The sequence below is a fragment of the Delphinus delphis genome, chromosome 13 (genome assembly GCF_949987515.2).
Source record: "Delphinus delphis chromosome 13, mDelDel1.2, whole genome shotgun sequence".
NCBI lineage: Eukaryota > Metazoa > Chordata > Mammalia > Artiodactyla > Delphinidae > Delphinus > Delphinus delphis.
The window spans coordinates 30,153,874-30,173,641 of record NC_082695.1 but is presented as its reverse complement, the minus strand read 5'-3'; the positions used below and the strand labels follow the sequence as shown (position 1 = coordinate 30,173,641).

The 19,768-nt window shown below is 49.5% G+C and overlaps 1 protein-coding gene across 2 annotated transcripts in view; it reads left to right on the top strand.

The window, feature by feature from the left end:
* The window catches only part of MTCL1 (microtubule crosslinking factor 1), a 123,647-nt gene extending 105,122 nt beyond the window's left edge, over window positions 1-18,525 (top strand). For both annotated transcript variants that reach the window (XM_060028685.1, XM_060028684.1), the window contains 5 exons: window positions 1,803-2,057; window positions 6,717-7,013; window positions 8,905-8,936; window positions 10,371-11,856; window positions 16,889-18,525. In XM_060028685.1, coding sequence (XP_059884668.1) covers window positions 1,803-2,057; window positions 6,717-7,013; window positions 8,905-8,936; window positions 10,371-11,856; window positions 16,889-17,083 — 2,265 coding nt within the window. In that variant the 3' untranslated portion in view covers window positions 17,084-18,525. The remainder of the gene's footprint in view (window positions 1-1,802; window positions 2,058-6,716; window positions 7,014-8,904; window positions 8,937-10,370; window positions 11,857-16,888) is intronic.
* The last annotated feature ends 1,243 nt before the right edge of the window (window positions 18,526-19,768 follow it).

Below are 19,768 nucleotides of genomic sequence, written 5' to 3'. Positions count from 1 at the left end.
TCCATTTGTGGTTTATTTTTTTTCTCTGTCTGCCTCCAAAGTTTCCTCTTTGGTTTTCAGTAGTTTGCATGTGATGTCTAGATGGGAGTTCTTTTGCTTGTTAGTTTTTGGTCTTTAATCTCCTGGGTGTTATTATAGACTGCCAGGTTACATCCCTCTCCCATCACCAGGTTCCACATGGGGGCTAAGGATGTAGGGACAGACACGTGCCTGCCTGCAAGGACTTGTACAGCAGGACAGGCAAGAGATGTGGTGACTCACAGTTGGGAAGGGAGAGTAAGAAGCAGACTCTGGGAAGCTGGGTGGATTCACTGCTTCACCTTCTGTGTGACTCTGTCAGATTTTTTTTTTTAACGTCTTTATTGGAGTATAATTACTTTACAATGTTGTTTCTGCTGTACAACAAAGTGAATCAGCTATATGTATACGTATATCCCCATATCCCCTCCCTCTTGTGTCTCCCTCCCACCCCCTAGATGGTCAGAAAGCACTGAGCTGGAGATCCTTGTACTATGCAGCTGCTTCCCACTAGCTAGCTATTTTGCATTTGGTAGTGTATATATGTCAATGCTACTTTCTCACTTCATCCCAGCTTACCCTTCCCCCTCCCTGTGTCCTCAAGTCCATTCTCTGCGTCTGCATCTTTATTCCTGTCCTGCCTCTATGTTCATCAGAACCACTTTTTTTTTTTTAAAGATTCCATATATATGTGTTAGCATACGGTATTTGTTTTTCTCTTTCTGACTTACTTCACTCTGTATGTATGACAGACTCTGGGTCCATCCACCTCACTACAAATAGTTCAATTTCGTTTCTTTTTATGGCTAATATTCCATTGTATATATGTGCCACATCTTCTTTATCCATTCATCTGTCGATGGACACTTAGGTTGCTTCCATGTCCTGGCTATTGTAAATAGTGCTGCAATGAACATTGTGGTACACGCTTTTTTTTGTGGGGGGGGGGGGGGCGGTACGCGGGCCTCTCACTGTTGTGGCCTCTCCCGTTGCGGAGCACAGGCTGCAGACGCGCAGGCTCAGTGGCCATGGCTCACGGGCCCAGCCGCTCCGCTGCACGTGGGATCCTCCCGGACCGGGGCACGAACCTGTGTCCCCTGCATCGGCAGGCGGACTCCCAACCACTGCGCCACCAGGGAAGCCCCCATGCCTCTTTTTAAATTATGGTTTTTTCAGGGTATATGCCCAGTAGTGGGATTGCTGGGTCATATGGTAGTTCTAATTTTAGTTTTTTAAGGAACCTGGATACTGTTCTCCATAGCGGCTGTATCAATTTACACTCCCACCAACAGTACAAGAGGGTTCCCTTTTCTCCACACCCATTCCAGCATTTACTGTTTGTAGATTTTTTGATGATGGCCATTCTGACTGGTGTGAGGTGATACCTCACTGTAGTTTTGATTTGCATTTCTCTAATGATTAGTGATGTTGAGCATCCTTTCACGTGTTTGTTGGCAATCTGTATATCTTCTTTGGAGAAATGTCTATTTAGGTCTTCTACCCATTTTGGGACTGGGTTGTTTGTTTTTTTGATACTGAGCTGCATTAGCTGCTTGTATATTTTGGAGATTAATCCTTTGTCAGTTGCTCTGTTTACACATATTCTCCCATGTCAGATGTTTTTAATTATGACTTTAAAGATGAAAAGTGCTTCCTCCATAAGATTGGTTAGATCTTGGTTTAAACATGTTTCCAGGGATAATACATGAACGTGCTGAGATTTTCTTCACCTACTAACGCGAGACTGTCAGGGACTAAGTTCCTAAGTCTGTTCTCCTTGACAGCTGGAAGCGAAGACGGAGAAAAGCTTGGGAGACCTGGGCTCCTCTGCTGACAGCAAAGGGGTGTTCACGAAGGAGAGGGAGGCACAGCAGAAGCTCCTGGCTGACAGTCATGGGCTGGTCATGGACCTGCGATGGCAGATCCACCACAGCGAGAAGAACTGGAACCGAGAGAAGGTAGAGCTTCTCGACCGCCTGGACCGGGAGCGGCAGGAGTGGGGGCGGCAGGAGAAGGAGCTCCTGTGGAGAATCGAACAGGTGAGGATGCCCCAGGGGAGGAGGCGGAGACGCCTGACCTGGAAATCAGAGCACTCAGAAGGGGAAAATCAGACAACTCGGAGGTCTCTGCTGCATCAGGCTGATGTAGGGGCTTCCAGAGGAAGAGGAAGAAATCCTAGGAGTTCTGGTGTTGGAGACCTAGGCTCAGCCCTCCCATGACACAGACCTTTTCATCGGAAAGTCTGTGGGTAACTTCCCTGTGTGTGTACGGTTGGGGGGTAACTTTTTAAAGGTGTTTAAAGACGAAACTTGAAAGATGAGATTATTTCAGGCCTTAGGAAGTGATTTCTACCAAAAAGCAAACTAGCTTTTAAGTCTGCCACTAAAGATGTGGTCATGGTGACTGCTCCAGCCTGAATGGAATTGTTGTCCGTTAGTAAAGAAACTGCTGAAGTCAGCAGGAAGTCAGGCTGTTTGCACCTGCTGTGGATCTAGTGGAGCTGTGATTAGACAGGACACAGTTGGGGAAGTGACTGATCGTTCATCATCTTCAGCTAAACAAACACTGAAAAATGTAGATGAGTTCTGTGGGAAAGGGGGAGTTGTTGTTCTAGAGATAATCACTCCCTGCCTTGCGTCAGCCTTAGGACAGTTTGTGTAGCTGCAGTCCTGCCTGAGTAGGGCACAAATTAAATTTTCACATGAAACTGATGAAGGACTGGGATTCTACCCTGGCTGGATTTTTACATAGCATGCACTGTAGTTCAGCCTGTCACACTTATAAATTCAGGAGGCCTCAAGGAAATGTATTAATCAATAAACTGAATGCAGGAAAAATAACTTCATTATTCCAAGTATCCATGCTGCCTTTTGGAAAATGTGCTGTATTATCCCTAGACATGGGCCCTGTGTTCTGCAGGTGCAGTGGCAAAGGTCCGTTTCTGCTCACTGCTGAGATGGGAGGGGGCGAGGGAGAGAGAACTGAAAAGGACCAGGAATCTTTGGCTCTGAAACCTCTGAGCAGAAGTGCACTGCAGATAAAGAGGCCCGACATCCTTCCTGGGTTTGGTTACTCACACAGCTGAGTCACCAGACTGGTAGATGATATGGCTCATTTCAAAATTCCCCAAATTCTATCGAAGGAAAGTTGGCCACTTCCTGTTCGGCCTAGAAATGTGGCACCTGAGAAGAATCTTCTGTCTTAAATCCCCTGTGTGCCTGTGCTCTATGCAGAGGATCAGCTGTCGGGTGGGAATCGTAGGGGCAGATGCAGCACATACCCTTACAAAGTGGTCACGGATTCATCCGTTGTTCGTTAACCAGTATCCTGGCTCCTCCAGGTACCTCGTTATCAGGGAGGGTCCCTCCTGGCCATCCCTCCAGGACCGTACACACTGTCCCTCCCGCACCCCAGCAAGGCCATCGTCATCACCCCTTTGCCCGTGAGCTGTAGGCTTGTTGGTCTCATCATGGCTTCATTTTGGAAGTCACACGTTGGATGTAAGTTAAGCAAGTCTTTTAAGGGCTTCATTTTACCTTGAGAAATGAGGAATTTCTAGTAAAGGAAAAATTAGTAAGACATCCCGTGACATTTAAGGTTCGAAGAGTTAATGCCCTAGGGATGAACAGCCACCCCATTTTAAGACTATCTTTGGAAAGATGAGTGGGCAGGGGCTGAACTCCACTTCCAGACTGTCACTACTGCCATGGCCCTACCACAATGACAGCCTCAGAACCTCAGTCATCAAGGTTAACATCTTTGAGCAAAATGGACTCAAGACACGTGGGTTCTGGGGCGTTCATTCATCTGTTCCTGAAATCTGTGTGGTGGATCCCGCAGGCTTTGTACAATGATTTCATTGCTGTTTTTAGAAGAGGGTTAGTTGATGCTTCAGATATGCAACTGTGGCTTTCAAAAATAAATCCAGCCTTCCCCCCCACAAATAATTGACATTTAAAAAATCACAGTACCCAATCCTGAAAATGAGGAAAAGCAGGTATTCTCTGTAAAAGAGGAAATCGGCTGAAGTGTAGTGTGTGTAGATTTTTTTTAATCAGTTACTGAGTTGTTTATTCATTTAACTTTTAGCTGCACATTCCGTAGATGTGCAGACATCTACAACAAGACACGTAGACAAACATTCTTCATAACGTATGCCCCTCGATATCTATGCGGTGGGCCGTGTAACCTTGTCTGTGATGACCTAATACAGATGGCCAAAGAAGTAACACTAAATCCATTTTCCACTTTGAGAACACATGCTTCGTACTTGCCCGGTGGTGTTGAATTCCTACATAATTTCTGTGCCATGTGAGGCATCTGATATGACGAATGACTGTGGGAATGTGGTTAAGGTCATGTAACACACACCATCTTATCAGCATCTGTCTCAACCCGGATCTGATGCGTGAGAGTTAACTTTCCTGGAGTTACACTACTTTCTCCTCCGAATTGTTCAGTCTGTTAGCCTGCAGAGGCGTGAGGAGTTGGCTGTGGTAAAGAACTAAATGAAAGCTCCCAGGTCATTCTTCTTCCAGTGACTTCCTTAAATCAGTTACCTCTGCAGCATGAAAGGCTGTTCTTTTAAAACCTGTGTACAAAGTAACCTTTCTTCTTGTGAGCAATTCAGGTAAAGTGACATTCTCAAGGGTTTACTGTTGCCTGCAAACCTTGTAAATTTGGTGTTTGCTTTGTAAGTTGTTCTACTGCAGGACTCTAAGTACAGTAGGTGCTGATGCCTGGTTTGAAATGACTCTCCTAGGAAACCCTATCCTTGTAGGGACCATTTATTCTATGACAGCACTGCAGAGGCATCTTGGCCGCAGAAACCTCCCGCTGAAACCACTCCAGCTCATTTTTAGGGAACCTAACTAACACTTACAGCTTTAGCGCACATTGCTCCTGGCTGCCCAGGTTTATTTTTGAAGCCCCACTTTGCTGAGTGAGAATGTGCTGGATCATAGCTCTCCCCTGTAGTCACTCTCCCCGCTCTTCACACACACCCTCCGTGCACATTTACAGCTTCAGATGGGATTCTCGCATTTTAATTCTGTGCCCGAAATAGCTTGGAGATGATCATATGTTGAAACTAAATTACACTGACATGCATTAGATGAACATAATAAGAAACTTTCCTTTTCATTTTTTTAAAAAAGAAAGCATTTAGCATCTTTGAGAGCTATGTCACTGGGGAGGGGGTAGAGAGCAGAGGGGGCTGAGCTGAAAGCCCCGGTGACTTGCTTGTTCCCTAATTCAACTGGGATTCTGCCTCAAACTCTAACATTTAAGCTGCAGCTGCTTGAATCGCCATCTTTCTCCTAAAATGAAGATAATACCCTGAGGCTGGTTCCACCGCCTCAGAAATTGCTAGAAATGAGTAAAAGTCCCCATGACTCCTCATGGCTTTGTTCCCTATGACACACAGGCCACACTTATCCAGCTTGCTGATGAAGGCTTGAGTTAGGACAGGAGGTTAGGACAGGAGATGCCTTGTTAAAGGGTAAATAAATGTGCTTCCAAGGGAGGGTCAAAGCCTCTGGGCACCGTCTCAGCACCACTTCTGCCGCCCCTGCCCTTGAGTTCAAGTCCAAAGAGCAGCCAGGGCGTGGAGTGTGTGAGCCGACCTGTCAAAGGTGCTTTCTGCCTGTTTTGGAGCGGAGCTCGGGAGGGTCCAGGGCAGCCCCTCAGGGCTCCTCCATGGAGAGGGCACTGCAGGCACGCGTGTCTCTGCCTGTCCCTGTGGTTCCACGCGGCTCCTCCTGAAGGGCCCCCTGCTGTGAGGACATGAGGCGTTTGTTTATCAGTGCACCCAGGCCCAAGGAATCACGCAGGCCTCAAGGGGGGTCGGTGGTGGTCCTGCTGACGAACAGCGAGCTTTACGCTGGGCCCGGCCTGCAGCCCTCCCACAGCCCCAGAGAGAGGGGCACCCCTGTTACAGGTAGGGACACTGAGCTGAGATGACCAGCCACACACACTGGTTGCAGGTCTCCTGAGGTTTCCCTGCTGCTGCTGCTGCTGCTTGCATTTACCAAGTCAGAGAAAAGTATGACTCCAAACTACGTGGCTCATGTTTTTGTTTCTTTTTCTAGTCATACCAGATCTTTAATTACCTCTGTAGCTAAATTTTAATCCTCTCAAGCCAAGTGTCAGATGTTTTCGACACCCAATGGTTGTAACCCAGGTGATCACTCGGGATTTATGTAGGACCCATTTCAAATAATTTGGAGACCATGCTCTGTTGTTATTCAGAAACTCTGCTAGTTAGGAAAATCGAATTCACCCTCAGAAGTTTGCTATCACTGATGGCTTTCCACTGAGTGTGCCTCACATTCTGAAGGTAATTACCGAAAGGGAGTTCTAAATGTGTCGTTTGGTAATGTTAGATTAAAAAAATCCATGTGTAATTTCCTGTGAGCACAGTACTCAGTTACATGCAATAACATATTCTCATCAGAAGGAGCTGGCTTGCGTGTGGTTAATGCAGATTTTTCTAGTCCATATAAAATTGTGATTTTTCTTTTCAAAAAGCATTTGTGATGTGTTATTTTTGAAATTAAGGTCAGAACTTTAAGAACGTAGACTTCTCACCATCTTTCAGATAGACCATATGTTAATTCCAAATTGTGGAGAAACCACGACCTTAGGGAGCAACAGACAGAAAAATGAGGCTGACTGTTTTCATTTTTAAAACCCTCAAGTTGCAGAAAGTGAACAGTCCCCGGAGAGGTGGCAGTTTCCTCTGTGATCAAAAGGAAGGCGATGTCCACCCCTGCGCCCACACGGGGAGCCCCTGGGCACCGCACCCCACGGGGACGTGGCCCTGCATGGACACTGACTCCAGCACGTTTGAGGACCAGCCGCTGTCCAAGCTGAAGGAATCGGACAGGTGCTCGGCCCGGGAGAACCTCTACCTGGATGCCCTGTCCTTGGACGACGAGCCAGAGGAGCCTCCAGACCGCAAGCCCGAGAGGGAGTTCAGGAACTGCTTCCCCGAGGTCAGCCTGGGTTTGGGGTCTAGTTACCTGCGGCAGGACCGAGGGCAGGGGCTTGGGAAGCCGCCCGAGTGGCTGGCAGGCCCCTGGTTTTGCATATCACAGCCTCTGGGGTCAGTAAAAAACGAACGCTTCTTGATGCAGGAGCTTTGCTTGGTGGTCCTGACCCCAGGCTCCCTGCTTCACTTAGCTGCTTGTCTCAGGCTCAGAAATTCAGGGCTTGGGTCCTGTGTGAATGGGAGTCTCAGGAATGGGAGTGTCCAATGAAACACAAGAGGAAGTATTGGGGTGACCAAAAAGCTCGATCAGTTTTAAGTAAAAATAAAAGACATTTTTCATTTTCAGCAAGAATTTTATTTAACGACATATTCATTAACCAAACGAACTTTCTGGCAAACCCAATAGATCATCCTGGGAAGTGTAGAGCCGCAAGTTTTCTTAAAGTCATAGTACGGCCTTCTGATTCCAGAAAACATTAATAACAGGAAAAAATCTGCTTTAAAGAAAGTAACAAATGTCACTAACCAATGACATACAGTAAATACCTTATCTGTGCAAAGGGAAAAAAATCCAACGCTAGAAACCTATGTAATTAGATTAGCAAATAGAAGAGCTTAGCTCTGTGCAGAAATCTCCGCGGCACAGCACTGGGTTTTTTTGGTTATGACTTTCTAAAAACTGGGATTTAAAGATTGATTTTAGGAATCATACCTGTGAGCCAATCTCACAGTGGCTGCACCTGTCATTTGACACGCTCAGCAGACGGGGTACCCGTCAGGCAGGGATGTTGAAGTGGGGGATCACCCTCAGTCACAGGTCGGCGAGGTCAAGTGCCTTCTCCTCAGCACCTGTACCCAGCAGAGGTGACAGCGCCAGCATGCCACCCCGGGGACCTAGTGGCATCGTCTCCTATGCCATCTTCAAAGCAGTGGCCAGATCCCACGGGAGGGCTCCCTGGGGGACGCTCAGGTGGTTTGCTGTGCCAGGACTCAGTCGCAGTACCTCCAGGGCTCACTGGGCCTCGCTCCCCTCAGGACTGGTCCGCACGGGGGTGTCCTCAGGAGGACCGTGTGTGCATGTTCTCTTCTTTAGCAGAGGTCACTTACCTTCCCTGATTCCCAAGGGCGATATCTAAAACAAAGAGCCCTCTACGGATGTCACACCGACTTTTTTGCATTTTTTATTGCAGTACAGTTGGTGTGCAATGTAAGCTGCAGGTGTACAACAGTGATTCACAATTTTTAAAGGTTATGCTCCCTTTAGTTATTATAAAATATTGGCAGTATTCCCTGTGCTGTACAATACATCCTTGTAGCTTATTTATTTTATACGTAGTAGTCTATACCTCTCACACCGACTTCTATAGACAGGCTGAGGCCAAGAGACGTCTCTCCCCTAACTTGCTCTCACCCTTGTCTTCCCTTCCTTCTTCTCCTCCATCTCCTCCTCCCCGTTCTCCCTCTCCTCTCTTGTGTTTGTTCTCTCTCTCTCTCTCTCTCTCTCTCTCTCTCTCACACACACACACACACACACACACACACACACTCTCACACACTCACACACATTCAGTCGTTAACGAGGCAGCTTTGAAGCTCACGTGCTTAGTGATGCCCTTTGAGGAGCACGGGAGAGCCACTTTGTGACAATGTTTATAGACAATTTTTCTCCTTCACGTGGGCCCTCCCTGGACGCAGAGGCTCTAACCCCTCATCACCCCTGGATTCTGGTGTCATTATTGTACTTCAAAGGGCTGAGAGGCAGAGGCACTCTTGGCCCAAACTTGGCTCCCATGTACGTTTTAAATGGTATTGTCCTAAGAAAAAAACAAATCACTTAGCACCCTGAAGGCCAGCCAATGTTAACCAATTCAGATAAACTTCCTTCTTCTTTATAGGAAGAAGAAAATCACAAGGGAAATCTTCAAAGGTAAGTAAGATTGATGAAATGATAGTAGACTACTGCAGTAAAAACCTCCTGGTCTTGGGCTTCCCTGGTGGCACAGTGGTTAGGAATCTGCCTGCCAATGCAGGGGACACGGGTTTGAGCCCTGGTCCGGGAAGATCCCACATGCCGTGGAGCAACTAAGCCTGTGCGCCACAACTACTGAGCCTGTGCTCTAGAGCCCTCGAGCCACAACTACTGAGCCCGTGCTCTGCAACAAGAGAAGCCACTGAAATGAGAAGCCCCTGCTCACTGAAACTAGAGAAAGCCCGCACGCAGCAACAAAGACCCAATGCAACGAAAAATTTAAAAAAACCTCCTGGTCTTAAAATTCTATCTTGTCACTGCAGTGTACTGTGACACTCTTCAAAAATGACTTAGAGTAAAACTTCTGGATAAGTAGTTGCTTTATTATTAATTTCATAAATACGGCATCTTAAATTATTAGCAACAAAAAGGCCAGTGCTATGCTGCGTTCACGTGTGTGTCAGTGTCACAGTAAGAGCTGTGTGATTAGAGTTGTGTATATAAGGAGGTGATTGTGTTAAATGGTTTTTGAAAAGTCCATGGAAACCCTTTCTTCTAATTTAATCTGATTCTAGTAACCCATACATGTATGGCGGGACATGTCTGAAAAGGCACATATAAGCAAATTTGTTTAAATTGAGTAGAGAGGGAAGGGGAGGACTGAGCCTGTGGGTGGGTCTGGGCAGGGCCAGAGGGGATTTCTGTTTGAAACGGTGTTGAAATCACTCGCCAGCCTGATCACACCTTCCACTGCCCCTCCTCTCCTCCACATCTTCTGTTGGCCTTGGGAGACTGTTAGTGCTTTAAGCCAATAGAGGATGAGGTCCATGGGCGGAGAAGGCTTCAGGTCACCGTTGCTTTGTGGTGGCGTCTCTCCCTCCCCGCCGCTCCAGTTTCTCGTTTGGATTGGGACTGTGGTGTGTTCACGTCTGTGGGATGCGCGCCTGCTCTAATGCCGGGAACTCGGGAAGCTCCCGCAGCTTCGACATTGAAGGTGCCCATCAAGTACGTGGAGAGGCCAGGCCACAGCCAGGCTCCCCTTCTTCCTGTGGAGCATCCACGCACTGAACTAGAATACTGCAGAGCAGGGTTAGAGCTTAGCTCTGACTGCCCCGGAGCCCCACCTCTCCCACGGTTTTGAGGGTCGGCTGTAGTAAATTCTGACCAATACAAGGCTCCTGCAGCAATTCCAGAGCCATAAAAGCCTGTTGGACACCAGAGGGTCAGCCCAAGAGTGGAAAACATCAGGCAGCTGGGACGTGTCCTGACCCTTCAGGAGGAGACACAGGCACTGTGCGTGTGGGCAGGACACAGGCTGTGCTGGGTCCGGGGTTCCAGGGCCGTGGCTCCCTAGCCAGTGGCAGCTGACACCTCTCCTCTCCCCTTCCCCAGGGCCGTGTCCGTCTCATCCATGTCTGAGTTCCAGCGCCTGATGGATGGCTCTCCCTTCCTGCCAGAGAAGGGCCTGCCCGCCACCAGCAGCAAGGAGGACATCACCCCACCCCTCTCCCCAGATGACCTCAAGTACATCGAGGAGTTCAACAGCAAGAGCTGGGACGACAGGCCCCCAGACCCCTGGGCGGACAGGACCGAGGCGGGTCGGGCGAGGCCCGAGGCCAGCACCGACCCTTTCTCCGACTCCTCCTGGTACCTCACCACGAGCATCACCCTGACCACGGACACCGTGACCAGCCCGGAGCACTGCCAGAAGCAGCTCCCGCGGAGCCTTGTCTGCGCCGAGCAGGCCGGGGTGAGGATGCTGCACAGCCCGCCCGCCGTGCGGAGGCTGGATGGCACCGTGGTGGCAGGCGGTGAGGGCAGGGCCCGAGGGGGCCCGGGGGACACCAAGGGGGGCTGTTCTGAACACATTGTTAGGTGGCCCTGTGCCCCCTCCAAGCACCCCCGAGACTACACGGAGGGTGGGCTCTGGCCCCTCGACAGCACCCTCGGTTTCTCCTCCCCGCTGCACAGCCTGGAGATGTCCAAGAACCTGAGTGATGACATGAAGGAGGTGGCCTTCTCCGTCAGCGCTGCCTGCTCCAGCCCCAGGGAGCCTCTGGTCAAGGACACGGCCTGCCAGACCAATGGGTCCCGGACAGCAGGGACGCAGACCATCCAGACCATCAGCATCGGCCTGCAGACCGAAGCCCTGCGGGGCGGCGCCGTCACCAGCAGCCCCCACAAGTGTCTCACACCCAAGGCAGGGGGTGGCACCACGCCCGTGTCCTCCCCCTCCCGCGGCCTCAGGAACAGGCAGCTGGCCCCCGCCATCGAGAAGGTGCAGGCCAAGTTTGAACGCACATGCTGCTCCCCCAAGTACGGGTCTCCCAAGCTGCAGAGGAAGCCCCTCCCCAGAGTGGACCAGCCAAGCAGCAGGACCTCCCCGGGGCTGGCCCCGAAGGGCTGCGGCGAGTCAGCCTGGGCCCGTTCTACCACCACTCGGGAGAGCCCCGTGCACACCGCCATCAACGACGGCCTCTCCAGCCTCTTCAGCATCATCGACCACAGCCCTATGGTGCAGGACCCCTTCCAGAAGGGGGTGCGGGCCGCCAGTCGGTCTCGTTCGGCAGAGCCCCCGCCAGAGCTGGGCCCGGGCCAGGACACGAGCCCCAGCTCCCGAGGCCGGTCACCCAGCCCGGTCGGGGGTGGCTCCGAGACGTGCAGGGAGGAAGGGGGAGAGGGCACACCTGCGAGGCAGGACCTGTCTGCTCCCCCCGGCTACACGCTCACCGAGAACGTCGCCCGGATCCTCCACCGGAAGCTGTTGGAACACGCCTTAAAGGAGGAGCAGAGGCAGGCCGCCCACGGCACCCCCAGTCTCAGCAGCAACGGCCCCATGGGAGAAATGACGGTCAGAGCCGAGCCAGGGTCCATCGAGGTAAAGGAGGCCGAGGCCGAGTATCCCACCCCCTCCCCCTGCGGCTCGTCCCTTTCAGGGTCAGCACAGCTGACCCTGGGGCTGTACCAGGTTATGTGAGTTCAGGAGGTTCAGGGGAGGATGGAACAAGCAGGAACGCAAACCCTGAGCTGCTTCTTAAAAGAGAACTTGGTTTTATTGCCGTCAGTGATCCTCTGAGGACCATGAGATGGTTTTCCTAAGTAGCTCAGGGATTGACTCAGGTCCTCCACTGGCCTCAGCGATCCATGCTTGTCTGTTTATCAGGGCTTTTCATTTGGGTTCATATTTCCCCTCCTTCTGTATGAGTTTGTCCCCTGGGAGCGTGTGTGGGCAACATCAGGCTTTCTGCTCCAGCTGTGTGTGTGATGAAGAGAGAGGGTTTTGACAGGGTGGACATAGAAGACCTCTGGTCAGGACCTACAGGAAGGGTGTCTGGATCCCAGCGCTGGCTTCAGTGCAGACAGCGGGTTCACGTCTCACAAATCCCATTACCCTCTCTGTATGCGTGCGTTCTCTTAGCAGTAAGACCAGGTGAGACGAATAGATAAGGTCAAAATCCTGCCTTCATACAACGCGATTATTATCCTTATCCCCTTAAACATCACCTATTATTATGTTACCTGTGACCACACTTATTATCCACATTGTCACATATTATTATGTGATTATTATTATTGTATCCCTCCCCCCCTTAAGGTTATTTGCAAATCGATCTTGAATTCTGCCCTGATTATACCCACATGTGGTATAACTGGACCACGGCAAGGATGAGCCCGATGATGATGCCGGGGTTGAAAACGGTGGTGATGTTGGCCTTATCGTTCACGCAGTGCCGGAGGTGGTTTCCCAGCCCTTGGTCAGACACCCTTATGTGTAGACCTGGGGGTGAGGCCTGACCCACCAGGAACCCAGATGCAAAACCTCCACAGCAGTGGAATCCAGACACCGGTAGGCATTCTCCAGGCTGGGCAGACAGCAGATGGCGAAGGTCAGAGAAAGACACATACAGGCTCCCTCCCAAGGCTCTGCAGCCCCAGATGCACAGGTGAGGAGAGGAGGAGGTGTATTTCCTGTGTCACCTGATCCACCTGCTGCCCCACATTTCCCACAGTGGGAAAAGGAATGCTCAGCTTCCCAGTAGAACCCAACAAGAGGCATTTAACTCAAAATATAGAGTTTAAATCTGAAATAGATTAAACCATGTGAAATTGCCAATGGCCTACAGAAATGGCAACACCATATGGTTCAACCTAATAATATTGACAGTCTGTGGCCTACGCCTGCCAGAGGTGCACGTCTTTGTGATAAAGCTGTGTGCTCTGAGCAGGAGGTTGTGTTCTCAGGTAACAAATGGTGTCTTCTGCGGGCTTCTGTTACCCCATCCCTCAGGGCCCCTCAGGTAAGTGGTTTGCTGCTGCAGAGGGTCTAGCTAGGTGAGTGCCACACCTTCTTGGAAGGAGAGCTTTGTCCCAAGCATTAACTAGCTTGTCTGTGGTGTCCATTTATATTAGAGACATTTTGAGTCACAAATGAATGCTGCAGGCAATCTATGAGACTAGAAAGGAAATGGTGCTGTGATTGGGTCATTAAACCAAGGCGTGAAAATGGCTTTATGCATATAAAGCTGTGCCCCCTTTGGTCCTCTGTGAAGTGTCTGTCTGTTTAGATTTTCTTCTCGCTCGGTGTGTTTACTACCAAAAGAGGTGATGGCTGATTTAAAAGGGGGACCAGGCACGGTGTCAGGGGTTCAGAACTGGCATGGAGCTCTCAGGGGCAGTGTTTAAATGTCATGGGCTCTTTTTCCTTTGCTGTTGGAATTTGGCTTATTCTAGACTCCAGTGGAATTATTCCTTACCTGAACTGACTTACTGTATTAGGCCCATTGGAGACCCCAAGACCCCTTCCCATCCCTCCCTAGACTTGTGGTAGTTTTTTTCATTTCAAAATCAGGATGAATTCAGATTTCCCACCCTCCTCTGAGCCCATGTGGGAGAATCTTTCCCGGAGCGCTCAGTGGGACATCTAAACGTGGGTGATGATGGAGTCATCCCTAGCCAGGAACGGGCACAGTAGGAAACTCCCTTTCTCCCCTCACTCTAACCCCATGAGCTACTTATTCCTCTGTTTCTCTTGAAGACATAGCACCATTCTTTCTCTCTAGAAGCTGTGAGCAGGTCTGGTGTGAAGAGAGAGGATAATCTGGAAATGTCTCAGTGGAAAATTCGAAGGGCAAGTTTTAGTCTGAGCTGCAGTCATTTGGTCATTGTGACTAAAACAATCTGGCTGTTTAATGGGCTCTGTTTCAAAAACAGCAGTCGTAGGGTGTTGGAAATGTTCAATGCCAAGGGGCAGCTCGGGAAGAAGAGAAGAATAGCCAGCGGAAGGGAGAGGTCTGTAGCTGTTCTGTCGGGAGGGCCCCTCCTGCTCTGGCCAGGCGGGGGCCGGCCTGTGTGCCCGCTTCTGCAGGACCTCGCGTCTCCAGATGGCTGCCACCAGGCCTGTTGACTTTAAACCTTTACTGTTGTTCTTTTTTAAAAAGTACTTTCAAACCTACTTGCTTTTTCTCTTCTTTGTCTGTCTGTCCTGTCCAGAACCAAACTGTCTTACTAACTGCCCCCTGGGGACTCTAGCCCTGCCTGCCTCACGCCGTAAGTGCTTTCTTCCTTCTTTCCACACTGTCTGGAGAGGTTGTCATGCAGCTCAGGGCGGGCCCAGGGTCCACCTGCCTGGACGGGACCACTTGCCCCCCGGGGTACTGACTGCTCAGTAGAGATCCTATTGACATCTCCTGTGCAGTCTGCAGCCAGTATGCTCCCGAAGGGGTAAAAGGACATTGGCCAGCGAGGGAACTGTCCAGCCTGCAGGGTCTCTGAGCTGAGCGTGTTCCCCGTAGGCCTGCCTGCTCACTGACATTTCGGTGGCTGTGCACTGCCATGTGCTATGGTGTGACCATTACGCATAAGGCTTTTCTTTTTTTCCAAAAACCACACCAGAGGGAATAAATACAAATGTATCTTGCCCTTCCCAGTGGTCACCATAGGGGTCGTAGTAAGTGCTCAATAGATTTGTGTTAATTGACTAAACACAATCATCCCTGCTCCAAAACTGCAGAATCACCTTCAGAGCCTGAATCAAAGCTTGTGAGAAAATACCAACCTTGTTTCTGATCAAGGATATAGTCACCCACCCCCTTATCCACTGGCCTTAAATACAACTGGCTCTCAAAGAAAGACTAAGCACATGCCCCACGAAAAATGACAAAGAATGGCTCCAGAGGCCATTTCCAGAAGAGGTGCTGGGAAAAAACAGCATTGCTTGCTTAGATGTGCTGCTGTGATACTAAAGAGAACTTTGTTCCCTTGAACTCATAGTCACACAGCATTTCTTCTGTGCAGAGACGCTAGTGACGAGGTGGCACAAATTAACAGAAAACCCTTGTCACTCAGCATCAGCTTGTGCAGTGGTGTCCAAAAATCCTATGCCAGCAACCTCCACACACTGCTAGACAACACATATTACAAACGAACACACTCATACGCAACACAAACCACACATCTCTTGAGCCAGCGTCCCTCGTGCCCTGGGCTGGGCTAAGGTGAGGACGTTTCCTTTGATTTTGGCTGTTTCAGTGCTAACGTGTTTTCACAGGCGAGGTGGCTCTGGCTGCCGTGGTTTCCATTAGTGTAAGTGCTTTGCTGACGAGGCCTCCCTGTAGTCACGTGAAGCGCCACCAGCAGGTCCAGGGGTGTTAGAGTCATCGTGTGTGTGTGTGTGTGTGTGTGTGTCGATGCTCCTTTTCTGCTCCGCCATCCCTCCTGCCCCGCCCTCCATCTTCTCCCTGTCTTTTGTCGCTCTGATGACTACATGCTCCTCGCTCTGCTCATCACATCTCTTTATATCCCTCGACTTACTTCCTGAGTGGCTCTGAGGTCCTTGTTCTGTGTTCTTCATCACAGTGGTTTCCCACCTCAGCCTCTTTTTGTGTGGGTGTCCGGGTGGATAGAACTCACCGTTTCCTCAGGTCACAGCTGCCCACACCTCTGTGCCCACAGATCTCAAGTCAGTGTCCTCTGTCCTGGCGTGCAGAGTAAGGACAAGTAGCTCAACAGTCTCTAATACCAAAAAAGGAGCAGCAGCCTTGAGAGGACGTACTGTAGGTGATTGGTCCCAGGGTTACTGGTCCTCAGAAGGTGCAGGAGCCCGTAGCATAGAAGCACAAGCACACTTGGGCTCCACTTTCTAAAATCTTATAAATTTTTGTTTGTTTCTTATTTTTAGCTGTGTTGGGTCTTCCTTGTGGTGTGCGGGCTCCTCATTGTCGTGGCTTCTCTCGTTGCGGAGCACAGGCTCAGTAGTTGTGGCGCACAGGCTTAGTTGCTCTGTGGCATGTAGGATCTTCCCAGACCAGGGCACGAACCCGTGTCCGCTGCATTGGCAGGCGGATTCTTAACCACTGCACCACCAGGGAAGCCCGGGCTCCACTTTTTAAGTGCTGCTGCCAGGAAGAGTCATTAGATAAAACCACCTAAATGAAAGTTTCTGCCTGCAGCATTATCTCCATGTGGTGGGAGTTTAACACAGTGCCAGTCAACCTGGAATAAACGGTAGCAGAGTTGGTTTGAAGGTGCGCCCCGTTGCTGGTGCAGCCTGATGGAGTCATAGATCCCTTCATGGCCAGCCTCTTAGGACTAGGCAGACCACTCAGGACTCTGGCTCCCCCCTTCCATTCGCTGCAGCCCAATTCCGAAGGCGCCTCGTATACACACCCATCTCATGCCACGTTTTCATCATAATTTGCTATCTTCCCATTACTGTCGTCACTAGTCATTCGTGTTGAATTCTTACCTTTTTAACTTATACTCCGTGAGCAATGTATAACTTAGCATTCAGAAGTTGCAGGCACCCTGGTCTATTGCACTTGAGTCTACTGAGAAGTTTGTCTGGGGGAAATCACCTCCCAGAGAACCTGTCCGTCTGAGTAACCCTGTCTTTCTCTTCCTCGGCTTTGAAGGAACTCCCTTGTTCTGCACTAGCTCCATCCCTAGAACCCTGCTTCTCCAGGCCCGAGAGACCAGCAAACCGTCGCCCTCCGTCCCGTTGGGCCCCACATTCCCCCACTGCCTCACCAGCTCCGTCACCCAGAGACCTGACCTCCTTGGAGGAGCTCGGCGACGAGGGGCCGCCCGGGGAGAAGCCACACCTGTGATGCAGGCCCGCATGGATTATCTAGAATAATTCACTGTAATTGCATAACCACACCGTCATCATCAACCGAACTCTACCCCAAAAGGAGAGATCTGGTTTTCCCAAGGTCAAAGAATGTTTTTTTTTTTTTAAAATAACACAGCTGCTGAATGTTCAACCTGTGAATCTGAGATGTTTCTAGAATGAAACAGTAAACGTGCCTGTAAGAACTTAATTTTTTTCATAGCTCAGAAAACTATTTTTGTCTCCATCTTTTTTACAGAAAGTATATTAAACAAAAAAGTAAATAAGATATAAATTTAAAAAAAAGTTTTTAAGAGATTCTGAACACCCTCGCGCGCGATACTGACTGCCTCACTGTTAAATTTGCACTGTTAACATTTGGTTTGGTTTATTTTCACGTTGAATTATAGTGTTTTAAGTTAATTTTATTTTGTCAGTGTTCTGTTCTTGTTTTTTAAGAATTTTTGAAATGCTTCAGACTGTCTGATTCAGTGAACTTTTTGTAATGAAAAAACCATGAAGGCAGATCTCCTATACCCTTGAGGGGATAGATGGCAGCATTCTGGAAAGGTAGAGAGGCCTCAGCCGGGTTGCCCAGACCTGCTGTATACTCCACATATTCTTCTCGACCTGCACGTCTTTGGGTTCGAAGCACTGGGGTGCATGTACATACCGCTGCTGTGGTGTCGCCCGCTTATGTGTGAGCCCTCTGTCCCACTGTGATACGGTGTGAACCCCCTCGTACCGTACTGTTGTTGTCTTCTCACACTGATGATACAACAGCAATGGCATTTTAAAATTATTGTTAAAAGATTAACAGGCAATACAGTGTTTACTCCAAATTTCCTTGTTTAAGGAAAAACACTACAAAAAGTCCTGAGGATACCAAATGGAAAGAGAGGGTTGTGCCTCGGAGTCTGTATGAGATGATGATGAAGAAGAAATAAAGCCTTTACAAGACGGCGCCTGTCCCAGACCTTGTGTCTCACACACCCTCCACCTTTTCCTAACTACTCACGCAAAAGTTTCCCATTGGAGGGGGTGAGGTGGGGGGGTCATACAGCCACTCACGTATCTGACTGGGATGCACTGTGAGTGCACAACGGCCTTGCAGTTTCTCTGCAAGGGCATCCTGGAATAAACAGGCGACTACATTTTTGCTAAAAAAGCCAAAATGGGTGGGCGAGGGGGTGTGAGGAAAACAGTTACCCACAGTCAGAATGCGCCCACCCTCTCCCCTCCTTGGAAGGTGGGAGAGGCCGTTTCCATCCCTGGACTGAGATGCAGCCCAAGCTGCCGGTGTTTGATAAGGAGGAGTTTACGAAGAAGTGGTGCTGATGAAGAAAACACGAACTATTTCAGGCTGAAGCTTCTGGCTGTAATCTTTCAGTAACAAACCCGCTATGGTATAAGTTATTTTCCCAGTATTACCACAGTTCCATTCCCATTAAACTAAATATTTTTTTCATAAACACAAAGTACTGTTGGACATTGGAGCCTGCTGTAGCTGCTGCAGAAAACAGCCTGACAGTTCCTTAAAAAGGTAAACAGTTACCATATGATCCAGTAATTCCACTTCTGGGTGTAGGCCCAGGGGAACTGAAAGCTGGGACTTGGACAGATATTTGTTCACCCATGTTCACAGCAGCTGTATTCACAGTAGCCAAAAAGTGGAAACAATGCAAGTGTCCGTCGATGGATGACAGATAAACAACATGTGGTTCGTCCATACACTGGAATACTCCAGCCTCAGGAAGGAGATTCTGGCACCTGCTACAGTGTGGATGAACTGTGAGGACACTATGCTACGTGATATAAACCAGCCACGAATACTGTATGATTCCCCTTATCTGAGGTACCTAGAGTAGTCAAATTCCAGATACAAAAGTAAAATAACAGTTAGCAGGAGTTAGCGAGAGGAAAGAACAAAGACAGTGCTTAATGGGTGCAGAGTTCCAGTTTGGGAAGGTGAAAAAGCTTGGAAATGGATGATGGTGACGGCTGCACTATATGAATGTACTTAATGCCACTGAGCTCTACGCTTAAACATGTTTAAAATGGTCAGTGTTGTGTGTTTTTTACCACAGTAATTTTTTTTTTTTTTGCGGTACGCGGACCTCTCACTGTTGCGGCCTCTCCTGTTGCGGAGCACAGGCTCCGGACGCGCAGGCTCAGCGGCCATGGCTCACGGGCCCAGCTGCTCTGCGGCATGTGGGATCTTTCCGGACCGGGGCACGAACCCGTGTCCCCTGCATCGGCAGGCGGACTCTCAACCACTGCGCCACCAGGGAAGCCCCACAGTAATAACTTTTAATGCAAAAAAGGAAATATTCTACTTAACCCCCTAGACACAGCTGTAGACAAACTATGAGCAAGCTGACAAAGATTTCTTTGAGGCCCAGCCTCTGCCCACAGTACGTGCTGGGAGGTACAACAACACTCTTCCCGTTGGAAGCAAGCAGGCAAGTTGTTGGTGCTCATAACGGGAAAAGTGCCAGCATCTAGCACAGTTACAATCCAGGACTCTCATCATTCCATCAGGACATGCCCTGTCTCCCAGCTCTGCTCTGTGTCGCTTTATTCTCAGACAAGCATCCTAAACGTTGGCAACCCTTGTTCCCAGAAGCTCTTACTAGTTTAGCAACTCCGAGAGAAAGAGGATCTCTTACCAGTAGCACCAACA